This window comes from Pongo abelii, chromosome X (assembly GCF_028885655.2).
Source record: "Pongo abelii isolate AG06213 chromosome X, NHGRI_mPonAbe1-v2.0_pri, whole genome shotgun sequence".
NCBI lineage: Eukaryota > Metazoa > Chordata > Mammalia > Primates > Hominidae > Pongo > Pongo abelii.
Window position 1 is genome coordinate 89,564,894 of NC_072008.2, and position 26,079 is coordinate 89,590,972.

The 26,079-nt window shown below is 37.1% G+C and overlaps 1 protein-coding gene across 6 annotated transcripts in view; it reads right to left on the minus strand.

Moving 5' to 3' along the window:
* Positions 1–26,079, minus strand: part of RPS6KA6 (ribosomal protein S6 kinase A6) — a 129,516-nt gene that overhangs the window by 13,680 nt on the left and 89,757 nt on the right. For all 6 annotated transcript variants that reach the window (XM_009235014.4, XM_054544787.2, XM_024241107.3 and 3 more), the window contains 2 exons: positions 24,101–24,177; positions 22,526–22,643 (listed from right to left, as the gene is read on the minus strand). In XM_009235014.4, the coding sequence (XP_009233289.2) occupies positions 22,526–22,643; positions 24,101–24,177 (195 nt within the window). The remainder of the gene's footprint in view (positions 1–22,525; positions 22,644–24,100; positions 24,178–26,079) is intronic.

Here is a 26,079-nt window from a genome sequence, read left to right on the forward strand (position 1 = left end):
TTGCGAAACCCTGTCTCTACTAAATAGACAAAAAATAGCTGGGTGTGGTGGTGCACTCCTGAATCCTAGCTACTCAGGAGGTTGAGGCAGGAGAATTACTTGAACCCGGGAGGCGGAGGTTGCAGTGAGCCAAGATTGAGCCACTGCACTCCAGCCTGGGAGACAGAGCGAGACTCCGTCGCAAAAAAAACAAAAAACAGAAAAACAAACAAAAAAAACCTCAAATCAAACTTCTAGAGATAAAAACTGTGAGATAATAAACAATGAAACTAAATCAAATATACACAATATGATACTTTCCAAAAAGAAACACGAGAGTATAAAACAAACAAAAGAGCAGTTTGAGTGAGCTGTGAGACAACTTCACATGGTCTAATATATATATGCAGTTGAAGTCCCAGAAGAAAATTGGGAGCAGAAAAGAATATTTAAATAAATAATGGCCCCCAAATGTCCAAATTTGATGAAAACCATAAATTCACAGATACAATAAGGTCAATAAAACCCAAGTACAAGAAAAATCAAGAAAATTACATCAAGGCACATCAAAACCAAATCACTCAAAACCCAAGACACAGAGAACACCTTAAAAGTAGCTAGAGAAAAAAGGACATGTTACATGTGAAACAAAGATAAGGATAACAACAGATTTCCTGTCAGAAAAAAAAAATTCAAATGGGAAGACTATGGAGCAATATATTTAACATACTGAAAAAAAAGTCAACCAAGAATTTTATATTGTGTGAACATATCTTTCAAAAATAATGGCAAATATTACAAGCCATAAAGAAGGTCATTTCACAACATAGAGGGGATAAGTAATCAAGAGAAGAAAATTATAAATGTTTATTCATGTAAAAAAAAGCTTCAAAATACATGAAGCAAAAACCATTATAACTGCAAAGAGAAATACACAAATCCATAATGATAGCTGAAATGAGAAAGTAGACATCAGTATAAATTACAGTGGTTAACAGCAGATATTAACCAGTTAGTAAGAAAATATTATAAGAAAAACTTTATGCCAATGTGTTTGACAATGGACAAATTCTTTGAAATAAAAAAATGCCAATGCTCACTCAAGAAGAAACGACTAACCTAAATAGCCATATACCTTTTTAAGAAATTGAATTTATAGTTAAATATTTCCAACAAAGAAAATTGTAGGTCCAGATGGCTTCACTGATTAATTCCAACAAACATTTAAGAATAAGAAATTCTAATTCTAAATAACTTTTTCAGAAATTTGAAGAGGAGGGGATGTTTCTCAACTCATTTAAGACCACTATTACACCAATATCAAAATCAGACAAAGATACTTACAAGAAAATAGTACATCCACATCCCTGATGAACACAGATGCAAAAATTGTGAAGAAAATTTTAGCAAATCAAATTTAGCTACATATAGTCTATTATGATCGAGTAGTACTTATCCTGGGAATAGAAGGTTGGCTTAGCATTTTAAAATAAAGGTAATTCAAATGTATATCTATGTAACAACAACAATAAAGAAAATCGTGATTATCACAGCAGACATAGGAAAAGCCTTTGACAAAATCCAACATTCATCTCCAATACAAATTTTCATCAAACCAGAAACAAAATGGAACTTCCTCTACCTAATTAGAAGCATCCATATAAAACCTACAGCTAACATCATCCTTAATGGTGAAAAATAAATGCTTACACTAAAGATTAGGAACAAAACAAGAATGTGCATTCTTTCCACTTCTACAACACTACACTGGAAGTTCTAGCCATTGAAAATTAAGAAAAAAGACATCCATATTAGAAATCAAGCGCTAAAATGTCCTTATAAAAACTATTACCATCTACGTAGAAAAACTGATGGAATCCAGAAAAAAGCTACTAGAATTCATAAGTGAGTTTAGCAAGCTTATAACATACAAGATCAATATAATCACATTTCTGCATACTAGCAACAACAGAAATTAAAATTTTAATGCCATTAATATCATTAAAAACAAAATATTGGGGGAAAATATATGATAAAAGATGTTTAAGACCTGTATATTTAAACGTATAAAACATTGTTGAGAGAAAGTAAAGACCTAATTGGAAAGAGATACTGTGTTTATAGGTAAGAAAGGTCAATGCTGTTAAAATGTCAATTCTTCCCAAATTGATCCATCACCATCTCATTCAAAATCCTATCAGACTTTTTTTCTGATAGAAATTGAGAAGCTAATTATAAAATTCATATGGCAATGCAAAGGACCCAAAATAGCAAAACAACAACAAAAAACCTCAAAAAACTCTGAAAAAGAAAAAAGTTGAAACACTCATGGTACCTGATTTCAAAATTTAATTATAAAGCAACAGTAATGAAGATAGTATGGTAATAGTGTGAAGATAGACAAGTAGATCAGTGAAACAGAATAGGAAGTGTAGAAACAGAACCATGGATATTTGGACAATTGATATAAATACAAATGCAATTCGGTGAAGAAAGGATATTATTTTCAAAAAGTGGTACTTAAACAACTGCATATTCACATGTAAAAATGAACTTTGACCATATGTTGTACCATATATATATGTTGAATCAAAAAAGAACATTGACCTAACGATAAAACCTAAAATGATACAACTTCTAAAAGAAAACACAGGGGAAAATACAGATGCTCTGATTTATTAAGGGGTTACGCCTTGAAAAATACAGACTACTGATTGTTAACCCTCATGATCACATAGCTGACTGGGAGCTGTGGATGGCTGCAACTACCTAGCATTGCCAAAGAGTATTTTACTGCACATTGCTAGCCCAGGAAAAGATAACAATTCAAAGGTTCAAAGTAGAGTTTCTATTGAATGCATATTGATTTCACTCTATCCTAAGTCAAAAAATCATCAGTCAAACCATCATAAGTTGGGAAACCTCTGTATCTGAAATCTTGGGTAAGGCAAAAGTTTATTAGCTCTAATATCAAAAACATAAAATATGAAAGAAAAAGAATAATCTTTATCAAATTAGAAAGGACTGTTCTTTGAAAGACACTTAAGAGGATTAAGAGACAATTCATAAAAAGAAAATAATTGCAAAGCATAGATCTGACAGAGAACTTGCATTTAACACTCAAAAACCCAGTGAAAAAGGGAAAGGTAAAAGATAAATGGATGGCAAATAAACACATGAAAAATGCTGAACATCATTAGTCACTAGGGAAATGCGAATTAAAACTACTTTCAAATAGGATTACACACCTTTTAAAATAGCTAATTTTTTTAAAAAGGACCATATCCAGTGTTGCCAAAGATGTGGAAGAACTAAAATTTTCATATGCTAATGGTGAAAATGTAAAATAGTTCAGATAATTTGTAAAACAATTGAGTGGTTTCTTAAAACATTAAACACATGACTCAATCATTCTGCTCATAGGTATTTATACAAAAAAATATATACACACATAAAACCACTGGCACATAGATATTCATAGCAGCTTTATTGGTAACAACACAAAACAACACAAACGTCCATCAACAGGTGAATAGATGAACAATGATGTATCCATACAAAGAAATATTATCCAGCAATAAAAAAGAATTAACTATTGCTGTACTTCAACAACATAGATAAATCTCAAAATAATTATCATATATAAAAGAGATCAAAAGACTGCAGACTTATAATTTATAAAAATTTCAAAAAATATATAAACCTGTAGTGGCAGACAGCACAATTGTGTGTGCCAGAGAATGAGGGGGGTGGAAGATTATAAATTGAAGATATAGGGCAGGAGGGAGGGAATTACAAAACAGCGTGAGAAAATGTTTAGTGGTAATGGATATGTTCATTATCTTGATTTTCATGATGGTTTCATGGGTGTGTACATATGTCATAACATTATATAATATACATGCATTTCATTTGGTATCAATTCTACCCCACTATAGTTACTTAAAAAAAACCAAAAACTCAACAGTCTAGCATATAAGAATAAGTTCTTGAGGGTTGGTAAGACGGCCAAATGGGAAAAGCTCCAGTCTGCAGCTCCTAGCTAGATCAATACAAAAGGTGGGTGATTTCTGCATTTCCAACTGAGGTACCCGTAGTTGATCTCATCGGGACTGGTTAGACAGTGGGTACAGCCCACAGAGGGCGAGCTGAAGCAGGGTGGGGCATCCCCTCACTTGGGAAGCGCAAGGGGTCAGGGAACTCCCTCCCCTATCCAAGAGAAGCCGTGAGGGACTGAGCCACGAGAAATGATGCATTCCGGACCAGATACTACAGTTTTCCCACCGTCTTTGCAACCCGCAGACCAGGAGATTCCCTTGGGTGCCTAAACCACCAGGGCCCTAGGTTTCAAGCACAAAACTGGGCAGCCGTTTTTGGGCAGACACTGAGCTAGCTGCAGTTTTTTTTTGTTTTTTTTTTCATACCTCAGTGATGCCTGGAACGCCAGCAAGACAGAACTCTTCACTCCCCTGGAAAGGGGGCTGAAGCCACGGAGCCAAGTGGTCTAGCTCAGCAGATCCCACCCCCACAGAGCCCAGCAAGCTAAGATCCACTGGCTTGAAATTCTCGCTGCCAGCACAGCAGTCTGAAGTCAAACTTGGACACTTGAGCTTGGTGGGGGGAGGGGCATCCACCATTATTGAGGCTTGAGTAGGCAGTTTTCCCCTCACAGTGTAAACAAAGCCACCCGGAAGGTGAAACTGGGCAGAGCCCACTGCAGCTTGGCAAAGCGGCTGTAGCCAGACTGCCTCTCTAGATTCCTCCTCTCTAAGCAGAGCATCTCTGAAAGAAAGGCAGCAGCCCCAGTCAGGGGCTTATAGATAAAACTCACATCTCCCTGGGACAGAGCACCTGGAGGAAGGGGCAGCGTGGATGCAGCTTCAGCAGACTTAAATGTTCCTACCTGCCTACTCTGAAGAGAGCAGTGGATCTCCCAGCACAGTGCTCGAGCTCTACTAAGGGACAGACTGCCTCCTCAAGCAGGTCCCTGGCCCCCGTGCCTCCAGACTGGGAGACACCTCTCAGCAGGGGTCAACAAAGACCTCATACAGGAGAGCTCTGGCTGGCATCTGGCAGGTGCCCCTAACACCTCATACAGGAGAGCTCTGGCAGGTGCCCCTCTGGGATGTAGCTTCCAGAGAAAGGAACAGGCAGCAATCTTTGCTGTTCTGCAGCCTCTGCTGGTGATACCCAGGCAAACAAGGTCTGGAGTGGACCTCCAGCAAACTCCGGCAGACCTGCAGCAGAGGGGCCTGAGTGTTAGAAGGAAAATTAACAAACAGAAAGGAATAGCATCAACATCAACAAAAAGGATGTCCAGACAAAAACCCCATCCGAAGGTCATCCACATCAAAGATCAAAGGTAGATAAATCCAGGAAGATGAGGAAAAACCAGCGCAAAAAGGCTGAAAATTCCAAAAACCAGAATGCCTCTTCTCCTCCAAAAGATCACAACTACTTGCCACCAAGGGAGCAAAACTGGATGGAGAATGAGCTTGACAAATAGACAGAAGTAGGCTTCAGGAGGTGGGTAATAACAAACTCCTCTGAGGTAAAGGATCATGTTCCCACCCAATGCAAGGAAGCTAAGAACCTTGAAAAATGTTAGAGGAATTGCTAACTAGAATAACCAGTTTAGAGAAGAACATAAGTGACCTGAAGGAGCTGAAAAACACAGCATGAGAAGTTTGTGAAGCATACACAAGTATCAATAGCAGAATTGATCAAGTGGAAGAAAGGATATCAGAGATCGAAGATCAACAATGAAATAAAGTGTGAAGACAAGTTTGGAGAAAAAAGAATGAAAAGGAACCAACAAAGCCTCCACGAAATATGGGACTATGTGAAAAGACCAGACCTACGTTTCATTGGTATACCTGAAAGAGATGGGGAGAATGGAACCAAGCTGGAAAACACTCTTCAGGATATTATCCAGGAGAAATTCCCCAACCTAGCAAGACAGACCAACATTCAAGTTCAGGAAATACAGAGAACACCACAAAGATACTCCTTGAGAAGAGCAACTCCAAGACACATAATCATCAGATTCACCAAGGTTGAAATGAAAGAAAAAATGTGAAGGGCAGCCAGAGAGAAAGGTCGGGTTACCCAAAAAGGGAGGCACATCAGACTAACAGCAGATCTCTCTGCAGAAACCCTACAAGGCAGAAGAGAGTAGGGGCCAATATTCAACATTCTTAAAGGAAAGAATTTTCAACCTAGAATTTCATATTGAGCCAAACTAAGCTTCACAAGTGAAGGAGAAATAAAATCCTTTACAGACAAACAAATGCTGAGAGATTCTGTCACCACCAGGCCTGCCTTACAAGAGCTCCTGAAGTAAGCACTAAATATGGAAAGAAAAACCCATATCAGCCACTGCAAATACATACCAAATTGTGAACACCATCAACGCTATGAAGAAACTGCATGAACTAATGGGCAAAACAACCAGCTAGAATCTTGACAGGATCAAATTCACACATAACAATGTTAACAATAAATGTAAAGGGGCTAAATACCCAATTAAAAGACATAGCCTTGAAAATTGGATAAAGAGTCCAGACCAATCAATGTGCTGTATTTAGGAGACACACATAGGCTCAAAATAAAGGGATGAAGGAATATTTACCAAGCAAATGGAAAGCAAAAAAAAAAAAAAAAAAGCAGAGGTTTCAATCCTAGTCTCTGTTAAAACAGACTTTAAACCAACAAAGATCAAAAAAGACAAAGAAGGGCATTACAGAATGGTAAAGGGATCAATGCAACAAAAAGAGCTAACCATCCTAGATATATATGCACTCAATACAGGAGCACCCAGATTCATAAAGCAAGTTCTTAGAAACCTACAAAGAGACTTAGACGCCCACACAATAATAGTGGGAGACTTTAACACCCCACTGTCAATATTAGATCAACAAGACAGAAAATTAACAAGGATATTCAGGACTTGAACTCAGCTCTGGACCAAGCGGACCTAATAGATATCTACAGAACTCTCCACCCCAAATCAACAGAATATACATTCTTCTCACCACCACATCACACTTATTCTAAAATTGACCACATAATTGAAAGTAAAACACTCCTTAGCAAATGCAAAAGAATGGAAATCATAACAAACAGTCTCTAGGAAAACAGTGCAATCAAACTGGAACTCAGGATTAAGAAACTCACTCAAAACCACACAACTACATGGAAAGTGAAAAACGTGCTCCCGAATGGCTACTGGGTAAATAACGAAATTAAGGCGGAAATAAAGAAGTTCTTTGAAACGAATGAGAACAAATACACAACGTACCAGAATCTCTGGGATACAGCTAAAGCAGTGTTTAGAGAGAAATTTATAGCACTAAATGCCCACAAGAGAAAGCAGGAAATATCTAAAATTGACAACCTAATATCACAATTAAAAGAACTAGAGAAACAAGAGCAAACAGATTCAAAAGCTAGCAGAAGACAATAAATAAGAGCAGAACTGAAGGAGACAGAGACACAAAAACCTTTCAAAAAATCAATGAATCCAGGAGCTGGTTTTTTGAAAAGAATAACAAAATAGACTGCTAGCCACACTATTAAAGAGGAAAAGAGAGAAGAATCAAATAGACACAATAAAAAATGATAAAGGGGATATAACCATTGATTTGATCTCACAGAAATACAAACTACCATCAGAGAATACGATAAACACCTCTACACAAATAAACTAGAAAATCCAGAAGAAATAGAGAAATTCCTGGAAACATACACCCTCCCAAGAAGAAACCATGAAGAAGTCGAATGCCTGAATACACCAATAACAAATTCTAAACTTGAGGCAGTAATTATAGCCTACCAACCAAAAAAAGTCCAGGACAAGACAAATTCACAGCAAACTTCTACCAGAGATGCAAAGAGGAGCTGCTGCCATTCCTTCTGAAACTGTTCCAAATAATAGAAAAATAAGGACTCCTCCCTAATCTTTTTATGAGGCCAGCATCATCCTGATAGCAAACCTGCCAGAGAAACAACAACATATCCCAGATGAACACAGATGCAAAAATCCTCAATAAATACTGGCAAAACAAATCCAGCAGCACATCAAAAAGCTTATACACCACGAAAAAGACAGCTTCATCCCTGGGATGTAAGGTTGGTTCAAAATACGCCAATCAATAAATGTAATCCATCACATAAACAGAACCAATGACAACAACCACATGATTATCTTAACAGATCCAGAAAAGGCCTTCAACAAAATTCAACACCCCTTCATGCTAAAAACTCTCAATAAACTAGGTATTGATGGAACTTATTTCAAAATAGTAAGAGCTATTTATGACGAACCCATAGCCAATATCATACTGAATGGGCAAAAGCTGGAAGCCTTCCCTTTGAAAACCGGCACAAGACAATAATGCCCTCTCTCACCACTCCTATTCAACACAGTATTTGAAGTTATGGCCAGGGCAATCAGGAAAGAGAAAGAAATAAAGGGTATTCAAATAGGAAGAGAGGAAGTCAAATTGTTTCTGTTTGCAGATGACATGATTTTATATTTAGAAAACCCCATCATCTCAGCCAAAAATCTCCTTAAGCTGATAAGCAACTTCAGCAACGTCTCAGGATACAAAATCAATGTGCAAAAATCACAAGCATTCCTATACACCAATAACAGACAAAAAGAGAGCCAAATAATGGGGGAACTCCTATTCACATTTGCTACAAAGGGAATAAAATACATAGGAATAGAACTTACAAGCGATGTGAAGGACCTCTTTAAGGAGAACTATAAACCACTGCTCAAGGAAATAACAGAGGACACAATCAAATGGAAAAACATCCCATGCTCATGGATAGGAAGAATCAATATCGTGAAAATGGCCATAGTGCCCCAAGTAATTTATAGATTCAATGCTATTCCCATCAAGCTACCATTGACTTTCTTCACAGAATTAGAAAAAATTACTTTAAATTGCATATGGAAGCAAAAAAGAGCCTGTATAGCCAAGACAATCCTAAGCAAAAAGAACAATGCTGGAGGCATCACACTACCTGACTTCAAACTATACTACAAGGCTACAGTAACCAAAACAGCATGGTACTGGTACCAAAACAGATATATAGACCAATGAAACAGAACAGGGGCCTCAGACATAATGCCACATATCTACAACCATCTGGTCTTTGACAATCCTGACAAAAACAAGCAACGAGGAAAGGATTCCCTATTTAATAAATGGCGTTAAAAAATCTGGCTAGCCATATGCAGAAAACTGAAACTGGATCCCTTCCTCACACCTTATACAAAAATTAACTCAAGATGGATTAAAGACTTAAACATAAAACCTAAAACCATAAAAACCCTAGAAGAAAAACTAGGCAATATCATTCAGGACATAGGCATGGGCAAATACTTCATGACGAAAACACAAAAAGCAATGGCAACAAAAGCCAAAACTGACAAATGAGATCTAATTAAACTAAAGAGCTTTTGCACAGCAAAATAAACTGTCATCAGAGTGAACAGGCAACCTACAGAATGGGAGAAAATTTTTGGAATCTATCCTTCTGACAAAGGGTTAATATCCAGAATCTACAAGGAACTTAAACTATTTTACAAGAAAAAAACATGCATGATGTGCAGGTTTGTTACATAGGTAAACGTCTGCCATGGTGGTTTGCTGCACAGATTAACCCTTCACTTAGGTATTAAGCCCAGCATGCATTAGCTATTTATCCTGAGGCTCTGCCTCCCCTGATCCCCATAACAGGGCCCAGTGTGTATTGTTCTCCAACATGTGTCCATGGGTTCTCATTGTTCAGCTCCCTTATATGTGAGAATACTCAGTGTCTGGCTTTCTGTTCCTTAGTTTGCTAAAAATAATGGCTTCCAGCTACATCCATGTCCCTGCAAAGAACATCATTTTTATGGCTGCATAGTATTCCATGGTATATATGTACCACATTTTCTTTATCCAGTCTATCACTGATGGGCATGTGAGTTGATTCCATGACTTTGCTATTATAAATAGTGCTGCAGTGAAGATATGTATGCATGTATCTTTATAAGAGAATTATTTATATTCCCTTGGGTATATACCCAGTAATGGGATTGCTGGGTCAAATGGTATTTCTCATTCTAGTTCACTGAGGAAACACCACGCTGTCTTCCATAATGGTTGAACTAATTTACATTCCAACCAACAATGTAAAAAAGTGTTCCTATTTATGCACAGCCTTGCCAGCATTTGTGGTTTCTTGACTTTTTAATAATTGCCATTCTAACTGGTGTGAAATGGTATCTCATTGTGGTTTTGATTTGCATTTCTCTAGTGAGTGATCAGTGATGTTGAGCTTTTTTACCTATATTTCTGGCTACATAAATGCCTTCTTTTTAGAAGTGTCTGTTCTTATCCTTTGCCCAGTTTTGAATGTTTTCTTGTAAATTTGTTTAAGTTCCTTGTAGATTGTAAATACTAGACCTTTGTCAGATGGATAGATTGAAAAATTTTTCTCCCACTCTACAGTCTCTCTGTTCACTCTGATGATAGTTTCTTTTGCTGTGAAGAAGCTCTTTAGTTTAATTAGATCCGATTTGTCAATTGTTTGCTTTTGTTGCAATTGCTTTTGTCATTTTTGTCATTGAAATCTTTGCCTGTTTCTATGTCCTGAATGGTATTGCCTAGATTTTCTTCTAGGGTGTTTATAGTTTGGGGTTTAACATTTAAGTCTTTAATCTATCTAGAGTTAATTTTTGTATAAGGTGTATGGAAGGGGTCCAGTTTCAATTTTCTGAATATGGCTAGCCAGTTCCCCAGCACCCTTTATTAAATAAGGAATCCTTTCCCCATTGCTTGTTTTTCTCAGGTTTGTCAAAGATCAGATGGCTGTAGATGTGTAGTCTTATTTCTGAGTCTCTATTCTGTTCCATTGGTCTATGTGTCTGTTTTTGTACAAGTATCAAGCTGTTTTGATTACTGTAGCCTTGTAGTATAGTTTGAAGTCAAGTAGTGTGATGCCTCCAGCTTTGTTCTTTTTGCTTAGGATTGTCTTAGATATTTGGGCTATTTTTTGGTTCTATATAAATTTTAAAATAGTTTCTTCTAATTCTGTGAAGAATGTCAATGGTAGTTTAGTGGGAATACCCTTTAATCTATAAATTGCTTTGGTCAGTACGGCCATTTTCATGATATCAATTCTTCCTAACAATGAGCATAGGACATTTTTCCATTTGTTTGTGTCCTAATTTCCATGAGCAGTGGTTTGTAGTTCTCCTTGAAGAGGTCCTTCACTTCCCTTGTTAGCTGTATTCGTAGGTGTTTTATTCTTTTTGTAGCAATTGTGAATAGGAGTTCATTTATGATTTGCCTCTCTGCTTGCCTGTTGTTGGGGTATAGAAATGCTAGCAATTTTTGCAAACTGATTTTGTATCCTGAGATTTGCTGAAATTGCATCAGCTTAAGAATCTTTTGGGCTGAGACAATGGGGTTTTCTAGATATAAGATCAAGTCATCTGCAAAGAAAGAAAATTTGACTTCTCTTTCTATTTGAATACCCTTTATTTTGTTCTCTTGCCTGATTGCCCTGGCCAGAACTTCCAGTTATATGCTGAATAGGAGTGGTGAGAGAGGGCATCTTTGTCTTGTGCCTGTTTTCAACGGGAATTCTTCCAGCTTTTGCCCATTCGGTATGATATTGGCTGTAGGTTTCTCATATTATTTTCTTAATATTTTGAGGCATGTTCCTTCAGTACCCAGTTTATTGAGCGTTTTTAACATGAAGTGATGTTGAATTTTCTGCATTATAGAGATAATTGTGGTTTTTGTCTTTAGTTCTGTTTATGTGATGAATCACACTTATTAATTTGCATATGTTGAACCAACCTTACATCCTGGGGATGAAACCAACTTGATTGTGTTGGATAAGCTTTTTGATGTGCTGCTGAATTCAGTTTTCCAGTTTTTACTGAGGATTTTTGTGTTGATGTTCAACAGGGATACTGAACCGGAGTTATCTGTTGTTGTTACATCTCTGTCAGGTTTTGATATCAGGATGAATCTAGCATCATAAAATGAGTTAGGGAGGAGTCTCTCCTTTTCGATTTTTTGGAATAGTTTCAGAAGGAATGGTACCAGCTCTTCTTTGTAGCTCTGGTAGAATTCAGCTGTGAATCCATCTGGTCCTGGGCTTTTTTGGTTGGTAGGCTATTACTGCCTCAATTACATAACTCACAATTGGTCTATTCAGGGATTCAATTTCTTCCTGGTTGTCGTGGGAGGGTGCATGTTCCAGGAATTTATCCATTATTCTAGATATTCTAGCTTATGTGCATAGAGGTGTTTATAGTATTCTCTGGTGGTTGTTTTTATTTTTGTGGGATCAGTGGTGATATCCCCCTTATCATTTCTGATTATGTCTATTGTCTATTTGATTCTTCTCTCTTCTGTCTAGCTAGTTGTCTATTTTATTAATTTTGTTTCTTTAAAAATCAGCCCCTGGTTTTGTCGACTTTTTGAGGGTTTTTTGTGTCTCTATATCCTTCAGTTCAGCTCTGATTTTGGTTATTTCCTGTATTCTCTTAGCTTTGTTTGCCCTTGGTTCTCTAGTTCTTTCTGTTGTGATGTTAGGTTGTTAATTAGAGATCTTTCTAGCTTTTTGATGTGGACATTTTGTGCTATAAATTTCCCTCAACACTGTTTCAGCTGAGTCTCAGAGATTCTGGTACATTGTCTCTTTGTTCTCATTAGTTTCAAAGAACTTCTTGATTTCTGCCTTTATTTCATTATTTATCCAGGAGTCATTCAGGAGTAGTTTGTTCAATTTCCATGTAGTTGTGTAGTTTTGAGTAAATATCTTAATCTTGGGTTCTAATTTGATTGTGCTGTGGTCAGAGGACTGTTTGTTATGATTTCAGTTTTTCTTTTCTTTTTTTTGTTTTTTTTTTTTGCATTTGCTGAGGAGTGTTTTACTTCCAATTGCATGATCAATTTTAAAGTAAATGCCACCTGGCAAAGAAGAATGCATATTCTGTTGTTTTTTGGTGGAGAGTTCCAAAGATACCTATCAGGTCCTCTTGATACAAAAATCTTCAAGTCCTGAAGGTTTTTGTTAATTGTCTGTCTTGATAATCTGTATAATATTGTCATAGGAGTTCTAAAGTCACCCACTATTATTGTGTGGGAGTCTAAGTCTCTTTATAAGTCTCTTAATAACTTGCTTTATGAATCTGGACGCTCCTGTATTGGGTGCATATATATTTATGATAGTTAGCTCTCCTTGTTGACTTGAACCATTTACCATTATGTAATGCCCTTGTCTTTTGTTTTTTTAAAGTGTATTTTGTCAGAAACTAGGATTGCGACCCCTGCTTTTTTCTGTTTTCTATTTGCTTGGTAAATTTTCCTGATCCTTTTATTTTGTGTCTATGTGTGTCTTTGCAGGTGAGATGGGTCTCTTAAAGACTGCATACCAATGGGTCTTGACTGTTTATCCAGCTTGGCATTCTGTGTCTTTTAATTGAGGAATTTAGCCTATTTACATTTAAGGTTAATATTGTTATGTGTGAATTTGGTCTTGTCATTATGATGCTAGTTGGTTATTTTACATACTTGTTTATGTGGTTGTTTCATAATGTAACTGGTCTGTGTACTTCAATGTGTTTTTGTAGTGGCTGGTACCAGTTTTTCCTTTTCATATTTAGTGCTTCCTTCAGGAGCTCTTGCAAGGCAGGCCTGGTCATGAAGAATTCCCTAAGCATTTACTCATCTGAAAGAGACCTTATTTCTCCTTCGCTTGTGAAGTTTATTTTGCCCAGGTATGAAATTCTGGGTTGGAAATTATTTTCTTTAAGAATGTTAAAATATTGGCTCCCAGGCTCTTTTGGCTTGTAGGGTTTCCACAGAGAGGTTAGCTGTTAGTCTGATGAGTTTCCTTTTGTAGGTGACCTGGCCTTTTCTCTCTGGCTACTCTTAACATTTTTTCTTTCATTTCAACCTTGGAGAATCTGATGATTATGTACCTTGTGGTTGATCTTCTGGTGGAGTATCTTACTGGGGTTCTCTGGATTTCTTGAATTTGAATGTTGGTCTTTCTTGCTAGGTTGGGGAAATTCTCCTGGATAATATCCTGAAGTGTGTCTTCCAACTTGGTTCCATTCTCCCCATCTCTTTCCGGTACCCCAATCAGTTGGAGGCTTGGTCTTTTTACATAGTCCCATATTTCTTTGAAGTTTTGTTTGTTTTCATTCTTTTTTCTCTATTCTTGTTTGCCTGTTTTATTTCAGAAAGATAGTCTTCAAGCTCTGAGATTTTTTCCTCTGCTTAATCTATTCTGCTATTGATACTTGTGATTACATTGTGAAGTTCTTGTGTTTTTCAGCTCCATCAGGTCACTTATGCTCCTCTCTAAACTGGCTATTCTAGTTATCAGCTCCTGTTACCAGCTATTGTGTTATCATGATTCATAGCTTCTTTGCATTGGGTTACAACATGCTCCTGTAGCTCAACAAAGCTTGTTATCACCCACCTTCCGAAGCCCACTTCTGTCAATTCAGCCATCTCAGTCATTTGAAGGGGAAGAGGTCTTCTGACTTTTTGAGTTTTCAGCATTTTTGCATTGATTATTTCTCATCTTTGTGGGCTTACCTACCTTTGATCTTTGAGGTTGCTGACGTTTCAGTGAGGTTTTTGTGGTGTCTTTTTCGTTGATGCTGTTGTTTTGTGTTACTCTATGGAAAAGTCAAGCCACTTTTCCATAGAGCTGCTGTGGTTTGCTGGGGGACTGCTCCACACCCTAGCTTTCATTGATTTTCCCTTACCTGGAAGTATCACTGGTGAAGGCTGTGAAATAGCAAAGATGACAATCTTCTCCTTACTCTGGGAGTTCTCTCCCATGGGGATACTGATCTGTTGCTGACCTGTACGCTCCTGTAGGAGGTGTCTGGAGATCCCTATTGGGAGGTCTCACCCAGTCAGGAAGGATGGGATCAGGATCCCACTTGAAAAAACAGTCTGGCTGCTTTTTGGTAGAGCAGGTGTGCTGCATTGGGGGAATCCTTCCTTGTCCTGACTGCTTGGCCTCCCCAGAGACAGCAAGCTGGAAAGACTGAGTCAAACGACCTGCAGAGATGTTGGCTACCCCTCCCCCTGGGGGCCCTATCTCAGGGAGAAATCAGAGTTCTGTCCCAATAACCTTGGCTGGAGTGGCTGAAATTCCCATAGGGAGGCCCCACCCAGTGAACAGGGATAGATCGGGGTCTCAGTTACAGAAGCAGTCTGGCTATGATCTGGCACAGCAGCTGTGCTGGGTTGTGGGGGAGTCTTCCTCCTCTGGACTGCCTGGACTTCCCAGAGCAGGCAGGCTAGAATGGCTGTTGACTGAACTGCAGTAACTGGTGCCACTCCTCCCCCCAGGGGCTCCATCCTAGGGAAACATCACATTTCTCTCTCTATAACCCTGGCTGGAAGTGCTGAAGTCCTCCGGGGAGGATCTGTCCAGTGAGGAGAGATGGATTGGGGTCCCACTCAAAGAAGCAGTCTGGCCACAATCTGGCACAGATGCTGTGCTGCTTCATCAGGGACTCCTCCTCGTCTGGACTGCCTGGACTCCTTGGAGCTGGCAGGTTAGAATGACTGACCCAACCAAACCAGAGAGTTGGTGGTCACCCCTCCCCCTGGAACTTGGTCCATCTCAGACCATTTCCAGCCCGTTGCTGCTGGTTGGCTGGAATTCCAAGCCAGTGGGTCTTAACTTGTGAGGTGCCATGGAAGTGGGGCCCACAGAATGATGCTGCCTGGCTCGCTGGATTCAGGTCCCTTCCTAGGATGGAAGTATAGATGGGTCTTCTGCCTTGCTGGAATTCCCGGAGCCAGAGTATGCAAAACTCTTGGGTCTTGGATCTCTGTGTGTGCCTGAGCAGCTACCCCACTGAGACTCCTCACAGCTCTGTATATTGAACCAAAGGCCCTGGTGGCATGGGCTCATGAGGGGATCTACTGATCCATGGGTTGCAAAGATCCATGGGAGAAGCACGTTTCTCTAGGTGGGGTCACACAATCACTCACCACTTGCCTTGGCTGGGGGTGGGGGTTCCTTTGTCTCCGTGCCACTCTGAGGTGTGTCATCATCCCACCCTGCTATTCTTTGTCCTCCATGGGTCGAGTTGTCTGCCTAGTCAGTCCCAATACAAGAAACTGTATATTTCAGTTGAAGGTGCTGAATTCACACACCATTTTCCCTCCTCTCCATGAAAGCTGTGGACTGCATCTACTTCTAGTTGGCCATCTTGCCCCTCTCAATGTACTCAGGTTTCTTATTTTTAATGTCCATTTTAAATGGATAAAAGCCAGCAAAATTCCAAATACTTTGAACATACATGAATACAGGAGCATAGCAATTTTCCTATTCTCACAGTCCTCAAATTTAATTCCAAATTAAAGTTTGGAAAATACTGATTAATAATTCATCACTTCTATTTTCAATGTAATCACGTGTCTGAGGTAAAACTTTTTTATTACTCATTCTGTAAGCATGTTTAATTGGTCAAATGTGTAACAATTTATACATCCTCAGTATAAATGAATAACTTCTATATATACTTAAGCAACACCTGCTCTGATCATAAATAATAATAATTATCTCTCAGAAAAAACAAGCGTTGATTTCTGATTATTGCATTTGCTAATGTAACTTCCTAGCTTGGCTTAGATAGTGTAGTCTTTCACTAGTATAATTTGGCATGAGGCATTTGAAAACTATGGTACTACTATGAGTTCCAGATGAACTTCAATATATTATTTTAACTGTAAAACTGCTCTGTAGTACAGATCATGTAAAGGATAATGTATTAGTCCATTCTCACACTGCTATGAAGACAGACCCAAGACTGGGAAATGTATAAAGAGGTTTAATTGACTCACAGTTTTGCATGGCTGGGACAGTCTCAGGAAACTTAATCACAGCAGAAGGAGGAGGGTAAGCAAGGAAGTCAGGAAGGGGAATGGATGCAGGGGGAACTACCAAACACTTATAAAACTATCAGATCTCATGATAACTCATTCACTATCACAAGAACAACATGGGGGAAATTGCCCCCATGATTCAGTTACCTCCACCTGTTGTCTCCCTTGACACATGGGGATTATGGGGATTATGGGGATTACAATTCAAGATGAGATTTTGAGTTTGGACACAGCCAAAACATATCAGGTAATAAGGTTCTGTATACTTCATGTCCATTACTACAGAAACAAAGTGGGTCATCAATAATAGCTTTCCTTCGAGCCTTCAATTGTCAAAGGGTTACAGACCTCTCATTTCTCCATTTAATCTACATGAAACAAGGTAATAAATCCTTTTTTCCTCTAGGAAGTTTTCCCTAATGTGACTGGATTGAAAAGAGTACTAAACTGAAAATCAGTTCCAACTCTGCCACTCATTAATGTGTAAGTTAAATTCTATATGCCTTGGTTTATTTATCTGCAAAATGATGAGGTGACGGATTACTGGCCTTCTAGCTCTATAAATCTATAACCTGTAAATACATGAAAAAAGCATCTTCTATTAAAAGCGACTTCAAGCCAAAATGAAAAATAAATATTTATGTAAAATCTCACTGCTTACTGCAAATTATAGTCACTCACAATAGGACAACATCTGTATAAAATTATCAAAAACGCTTGCTGTATAAATTAACAATGCAAGATATATCAGAAGAAATGATTAGCTTATGAAAAAGTATCCAATTGAGTACTCATTATGATAGATGTGATAGAAAATGCAAAATAAGTATGTTATTTAAGGCTTCCTAAGTGTGAAGAACAAAAATGTACCCAAGTGAATATATGACCAGGCACAATGTAGTAAGTGCTCTAATAAAGTACATACCAAATAGTAATGGGAAAACAGTAGAGGAAAAGTAGAAGAAACAACAGATGCTGGTGAGGCTGTGGAGAAACAGGAATGCTTTTACACTGTTGATGGGAACATAAATTAGTTCAACCACTGTAGAAGACAGTGTGGTGATTCCTAAAGGATCTAGAACCATAAATACCATTTGACCCAGCAATCCCATTACGGGGTATATACCCAAAGGAATATAAATCATTCTTTTATAAAGATACATGCACGTGTATGTTCACTGCAGCACTATTCACAATAGCAAAGACATGGAATCAACCCATATGCCCATCAATGATAGACTAAAGAAAATGAGGTAAATATACACCACGGAATACTGTGCAGCCATAAAAAAAAATCATGTCATTGCAGGGACATGGATGGAGCTGGAAGCTATTATCCTCAGCAAACTAACGCAGGAACAGAAAACCAAACACTCCATGTTCTCACTCATAAGTGGGAGCTGAACAATGAGAACACATGGACACAGGGAAGGAAACCACACACAATCAGGACCTGGTCCTGTTGGAGGAGGGGCGGTAGGAGAGTGAGCATCAGGATAAATAGCTAATGCATGCAAGGCTTATTACCTAGGTGATGGGTTGATAGGTGCAGCAAACCACCATGGCACACGTTTACCTATGTAACAAATCTGCATATCCTGCACATGTATTCCAGAACTTAAAATTATAAAAAAATTATACTTTAAAAAAAAAATATTCAGGGAACCATGACCTCACCAAATAGACAAAATAAAGCACCAGGTGCTACATGAACAGGTGCTCAAAATCACTAATCATCTGGAAAATGGAAATCAAAACTGCAGTGAGGGCTGGGCACCATGGCTCAAGCGTGTAATCCCAGCACTTTGGGAGGCCGAGGTGGGTGGATCACGAGGTCAAGAGATCGAGACCATCCTGGCCAACATGGTGAAAGATCATCTCTACCAACTATACAAAAATTAGCTGGGTGTGGCAGCACCTGCCTGTAATGCCAGCTACTCGGGAGGCTGAGGCGGGAGAATCGCTTGAACCTGGGAGGCAGAGGTTGCAGTGAGCCGAGATCACGCCACTGCACTGCAGCCTGGCGTCAGAGTGAGACTCGGTATCAAAAAAAAAAAAAAAAAATGCAATGAGACATCACCTCACTCCAATCAGAGTGGCTACTATCAAAAAAATCAAAAGATAAGTGTTGACAAAGATGTGGAAAAATGGGAACCCTTACACACTGCTGGTGAGAATGCAAATTAGCACAGCCATTATGGAAAACAGTATAGTGGTTCCTCAAAAAATTCTACCATATTATCCAGCAATCCCACTGCTGGATATATATCCAAAGGAAATGGAATCAGTATGTAGAAGAGCTATCTGTACGCCCATGTTCACCGCAGCATTATTCACAATAGCCAAGATATGGAATCAACCTAAGTGTCTATCAACACATGAATTGATAAAGAAAATATAGTGTGTATATACACAATGAAATACCATTCAGCCATAAAAAAGAATGAAATCCTGTCATTTGTGGCAACGTGGATTAACCTGGAGGACATTGTGTTAAGTGAAATAGCCAGGCACAGAAAGACAAATACCACATGATGTCACTTATATGTGGAATCTAAAACGTTGTTCTCATAGAAATAGACAGTAGAATAGTGGTTACCAGAGGATGGGGAGTGGTGGGTGAGGAGATGGTGAGAGATTGTTCATTGGGTACAAGTTAATTTTTTTAAAAGAGACAAACGAAGAGGCAATAAATAATCTATGTCTGATGGGCAGCAAATGTCACAGTTCTCGCAACTAAAGTGTACTAGTTTAAGAGGTTATGGGAAACTGAACAACAGTTTACTTTCACACCTAGTTTAAAACAAAGGTAAGCAGTAGAACTGTTAAAATGTACATGAGATAGTTTCTTAAAAGGTTCTCATAGCTCCTAGAAAAGTTTCAAGACAGAACTAAAGTCACCCGATCCATAAAAAGGGATTATCTAAGAGACCTTATGAGATATGTCAACAATATCCCTAATATCTTTTGCTATGAGAAGTTTTCCAGATTACCATGCTAAAAGAGATGTAAGAAGAAAACCAAGCTTTAATATGTATTATTACTTAAACACCAGATAGGCCTAAACATAAAATACATCGAATATAGAAAACTGAAAATTTGAGCACAATTGGCATGTTAAGTCTCCATCTATTTCAGATTTTTTTTTTGCATTTTTAAAATAGATCAGTTTTATTCTGCCAGTTCCATAAAAAACAATGTAAACACAAGTGTTCTGTACATCTTGCTAGTGAATTCAAATAACGCTTAGTTCCCTAATCCTTTGACCTCCTCAATTTCTCCAGTTATGTTCTGTTTGGACCACTGGCCACAAGAGTAGAGTGGGGTTGGGGCTTAGGAGAGAACAATGTGGCTTTTTGGTATTACTTGTTTTATTGCTTGCCCTTTCAGCACACTCCTGTTACTCCTAACACAAAGTTTGAGATTTAAGCCCTTACACCTACAGGAATCACCATCAGCTTTTTCTTTTTCTGTTTGTTTGTTTTGCATAGGCATTACTAGGTTAGTAATAGGAGACTGGTATAGAAAGTGGTGAGCAGCCAAAGCCAACAAATTGCTTTAAACACAAGATGAAAATGCTCTGTTCTGTCCACACAAAGAATCACCTAATACTGGTGTGAGGCATCTCACTTAGCTGTGGAGAAGTCCTTGGAATTACAGCTCAGAAAGACATTTCCAGCTTTAAGTCAGTAAACCTTTTGGCAACGGGCTAACTGCCTTATAGGAAAAAAAAAAAAGAGTTCTACTTTAAAGATCTTGCAAGTGGAGGCCGGGCATGGTGGCTCATGCCTGTAATCCTAGCACTTTGGGAGGCTGAGGCAGGCGGATCACGAGGTCAGGAGATCCGAGACCATCCTGGCAAACATGGTGAAACCCCGTCTGTACTAAAAAAAAAAATACAAAACATTAGCCGGGCGTGGTGGTGGGCACCTGTAGTCCCAGCTACTCGGGAGGCTGAGGCAGGAGAATGGCGTGAACCCAGGAGGCGGGGCTTGCAGTGAGCCGAGATCGTGCCACTGCACTCCAGCCTGGGCGACAGAGCGAGACTCCATCTCAAAAAAAATAAAAATAAATAAATAAATAAATAAATAAATAAAAGATCTTGCAAGTGGAGAACTTGTTCTACAAAGATTCTTGGAAATGTTAACAGAGATAACTGACATGGGTAACTGTGAGCCAACCAGGAACTGTCAACAGCCCGATCTCAGCAGATATTTTTAAAAGGAACACAGGAGATTCATATGCATGGCTTTAAACATTAAAATTGATCCTTGGTAAAACGTATTTTCTGAAGCATAAACTGGATGACTAGAAAATACATATTTAATGAATAATACTAGTAGTTATAATCACATTACATGGGGAAATTTTGCAAATTACAAATAAACCAAATTGCATAGAAATGAATTTTGGAGTTATAAGGAACCAAAGAAAGATTAGCACTCAGTTTTCCTGGCTTCCATTCAAGTGTTCCTTCTACTATAGCACACAGCATACTCATACTAAGGTTAAGATCCAAGCACAATCCCTTGTCTGTTTTTCTAATGTTTAAAAGTTAGTGACAAATCCCCGGTTTATTTATCCTGACAACGATCAGGATGCTGGAGTTACTTTGCAATGTATTCTACAAATTGGCTAGTGTTCTTGAGATAATTAGCACATATTAACTATAAGCAATTACTTTTGTCATAAAATGTGTTCTACTTCAAATTGTAACTTAAAAGCTTCTGGGACCTAAAAGCCACATGGTGACAAGGGATGAGTTTTCATTTAAAACTTAAAATTTAAAAATTATAAATGTAAGAAATTAGTTTTCAAGCCTGGATTGACTATTTTTTCCCCCAAATAAATAAGGCCAGTTATGCTGAAACTTCACTAATATGGCAGCCACTGACCACATGTGGCTATTAAGTACTTAAAATGTGGGTAGTCCATATTCACACGGCTATAAGTATAAAATATACAGTACATTTTGAAGACTCAGTAAGAAAAAGTATAGAATATCTAAATTTTTATATTGAATAGTATTTTGGATATATTAGATTAAACAACATATATTATTAAATTTAATTTCACTTAAAAAAAGTTTAATGTGGCTACTAGAAATTTTTAAAGTATGTATTTGCCTTGCATTATATTTCTACTGGACCACTCTAAGCCATCAGGAATGAATATCCAGGTGCCACAGATACATAGTCCATTCATTCTCTAAGAATAAGTTAGCATTATAAAAATTGTCTACATAATCAAGTCAATTTCTGAGCTAAAAGAAAATGATATGGAAATACATGGTAAATCTAGAAATAAACTTTAGTTGGCTTTAAATATATCCTGTTCCCAAAATTTACATTTTTGGTTTTGGTTAATACAGGAACTAGTTAATATTCCCTGCACATACGTAAATTGATCAGAAAGGAAGGTGGCCCAGAAACGTGGTAAAACCAGAAGTTATCCTTTGTACACTGTTCAATTCACTCATAGATGTGTTAATTAAAAACACTTACATATGACACCATTAGATACTCTGTAAACACACACTAAGCTATAACTTAGGGATTTTAGCAATTTAACAGGAATGCAACAAAACAAAACATTATAATTTATACCTTTGCTCCGTCTGAAATATTGTCCCAGTTTCCACCACTCAAAGAGAATTTTCCATTGCCTATACGTAGCAGTATCTCTTCAGGAGTATCATTGGGGCCATTAGCAAATGGAGTGTAGCTATTAATAAAATAGATTTTAATAGACACTGGAGGATAACATACCCAAACAATGAAAGAGATACAAATATTTACTACATGCAAATATTTACTTCAGCGAATAAGAATATCATCTCATATTTCCTTTCACTGTTAAAGTCAAATTTTATATTTCAAACCATAAATTTAACCTTAATAAAATTTTTAATAAAATGGAGAATCTTGCTTACATCAATTATTTCTTTTGTCTTTGATTAGCTAATCAATGTAAAATAAAATAAAGGTGGCTTTTCATGTAAAGCTTCAGTCTTAAAACTAGACAACACTAAAACACACATATTCCAGGCATAGGTTAGCAAACAAATATACCTAGTAAAAAGAAAATGTTAATTTCATATATTCATAATGTATTTATTGTCTTGTTTCAATTTATTCATTAACATTTCACCATTATCATCAGTGGAAACAGTTATCATTACTTTTTATTAATATCTATGAAAACTTGGTTGGTTAAATATTTATATCGACACAAAACTCTATAGCCATTACATTTATTATGTAGATCAATCATGTACATTGTTTTTGATATGCAAACTTTAGCTACCCTTAACTTCAGTATTTACTGTTGTCTATAACTAAATATTTTGCATAAATTTGTAATACCTAAAAGCATGTGAAATGTACTGAGATGTGTAATTAACACGAAGCCATTAAACAATTTAGAGTCACCATTTTTATAACATATTTATAGAGCTCTTGGTATGTCAAGCATATTTAAAAAATACTAAATGCACTCTTTAAAATATATGTCTAAGTACATTATAATTACTTGCTAAACTTGGCCATTTTCTCTATCCCAACCCTCTTAGAATAATTTCTACAGCCATAAGTTTTCACTTCTAAATAAAAGTGCTACTCATTATTGAGAGTAAAATAGTACTCGTATTATTTGTAAAGTATCAACATTAACATAGTCCAATTGTTATTACATTTATTTTGAGCTTTTCTTTATCCTTTCAAGGGAAGGTAGCTGTGTGTGTTTCTGCAGTTTAGTATTGTTACTATTTAGATTTGCACAATCTTACTAAATCTCTAGTGCCAGAATAGTTAGAATTCAAGTGCTTAAAAAAAAATCAACTGAATATCAACAAGTTCAGTGGGCAAGTTGTTGGTGAAACATGCAACTATTTTATGATTAAATAAATATTTTCAAGATTAAAATAGAAATGCACTTTATTTTTAAAAGTTTTAGTTCCGGGTGACAACTGCCTTTTAAAATTATTATGTCATAAATTAGTAGTGCCTCATTCTACACCTTGCTTTATGTTTTTTAATTTTATGTGTAACAATCAATATTAATATTTTGAAATGTAAATGTCATTTTCCTTAAAGTTATTTTAATCTATTCTCTTTCTAGATGAAGATATACAGATTAAATTCAAATAACAACGTTAATGCTTTTGAATATATGTTTCTTACCCAGCCAACATTGTGTAAAAAAGGACTCCTAAACTCCAGATATCACAAGCAGCATCATATCCCTGTTGCATAAGAACCTAAGAAAGAAATACTCATTATATGGTGTTACTCAATATAAACTCAATTTTCTCCCAAAGAAGTTGTTTTACTTCTAATAATCTCACAAAAGTTCATAATATAAAAACTTCAACCATTTTATGCACTTGTAGTAAAGACATAACCCCTGACGCCTCAATGAGTTCTCTCTCCTCCTCTTAGGAAACCAGATATAGGAGAAATCTAAACTTAAGATTAATATGTACAGAGATTTTAATGTATACTATATACAGTACTGAGGCTTTTAATTCTGTCATTGATTCTATGAGGTAGATAATATTCTAATTTTGAAGATGAGGAAACTGAAGTGAATGTTAAGTAACTTACCCAACATTACAAAACTAGTAAGTAATAGAACACGAAGTCTTACTTAAGCCTGTGTTTTTAATATCTATGATAACTGCCTCTTTACTACACAAGATATGGCAAGATAATACATGATCTCACAAAAGCAGAATGAATTTATATTTTACCATACAAGGCCAATGTCTTGAAAACAGCAGTATATTTCTGGACCACAAGTACACATTTGAAAAATACTGAATGGCTTCATTATTTTTCATACAATAATTTAGGAAGCTGTTTTTTGGGGCCAGTGTTAGTAAAAATCAAATAATACGTTTGCTATGTATTCATGTGAGATTTAGCTACAAAGTTAATAGAGTTCGTTAGAAAAATAAAGAGATGAAATGAGGCCATTTTCTTTTCATTTAGAAAAACAAGCCCACTGCTAAAGCCTCTAGGCATAGGAACAAAATAGAAACATTATTAATGCATTAACACTGGGGATTATATAACCACCAGCATGAATTTCTCATCTATAAAAGGCTAAAAATGCTAGTGTTTGACTTTGACAACTGCCAAACATGAATAAAGAGTATATAACAAACTTAAAATTTGAAATATGCTTTTTTCCTAGTCTTAGTGTATTCATAAAAACACACATACGTGCAAAATTAAGAGGGTAAAGAGAATATAAAAATATAATTGGCTTATATAAATAATACAAGTAGGGAACTATAAAGTACTTAACAAATAACAAGGTATAGCTAAACCACTCACATCATGGTAAATGTTAAGTTGGCATACTCTAGTAAAACACAGACTTCTACTGATTTTATTCCCTTATCTCTTCATTTTTCTCACCACATCTTACAGTTCCAGTCATCACCATGTTTTCCCTGATTCCCTTAGGAAGCTTTTTAAAGTTTCCCAAGTGATCCAATGCATAGCTAAGGTTGAGGGCCACTGCATAGAAACTACTTGGACAGGTGAGAGTTAATCAAGTCGGCTGTAGGTACCATATACTCCTATAACCTTCCTAGTTATGAGGACAGACTTGCGCAGGAGGTGTCAGTCATATTGCTTAATTAGGGCCAAATATGAAAAACTTGTTTTAGGTAAAGAAGAAACAGTCCACTTTTTTTCTAGAGCTAGTCTCAATGCCCTTATAAAAGTGAGCATATAATCATAAAAGAAACAAGGCAGAGTGGTAGGATGAATGAAAGAGTACAGAGGTTATGTTTCACACCTTTTTACTTGTATCAAGTTAAATACAAAGATAGAAGTCACAATTAAAGTAGTCAGTGGCATAAGTCTCTCTCTCATTTGGCTTCCCAAGTCAGCAGAAAGTAACATACACAGAGCTCCTCATTCCTGTTGCTCAAATCAATTAACATTTGAGGCAAACTATATGACAGCCCAGAGAAAGAGCAAAGGAGAGTTAACTTCAAAATTAGTTTATAAAAAGCTACAGACACAGTATCCCTCAACTTTTTTGTAAGCCCCATTAATTCAGGAACTTCTTTAACCTCAGTAGGCTTATAATAACAGTTGAATAATATAACGTAGTGGATTTGCCTTTATCAAAGAATAAAATATTT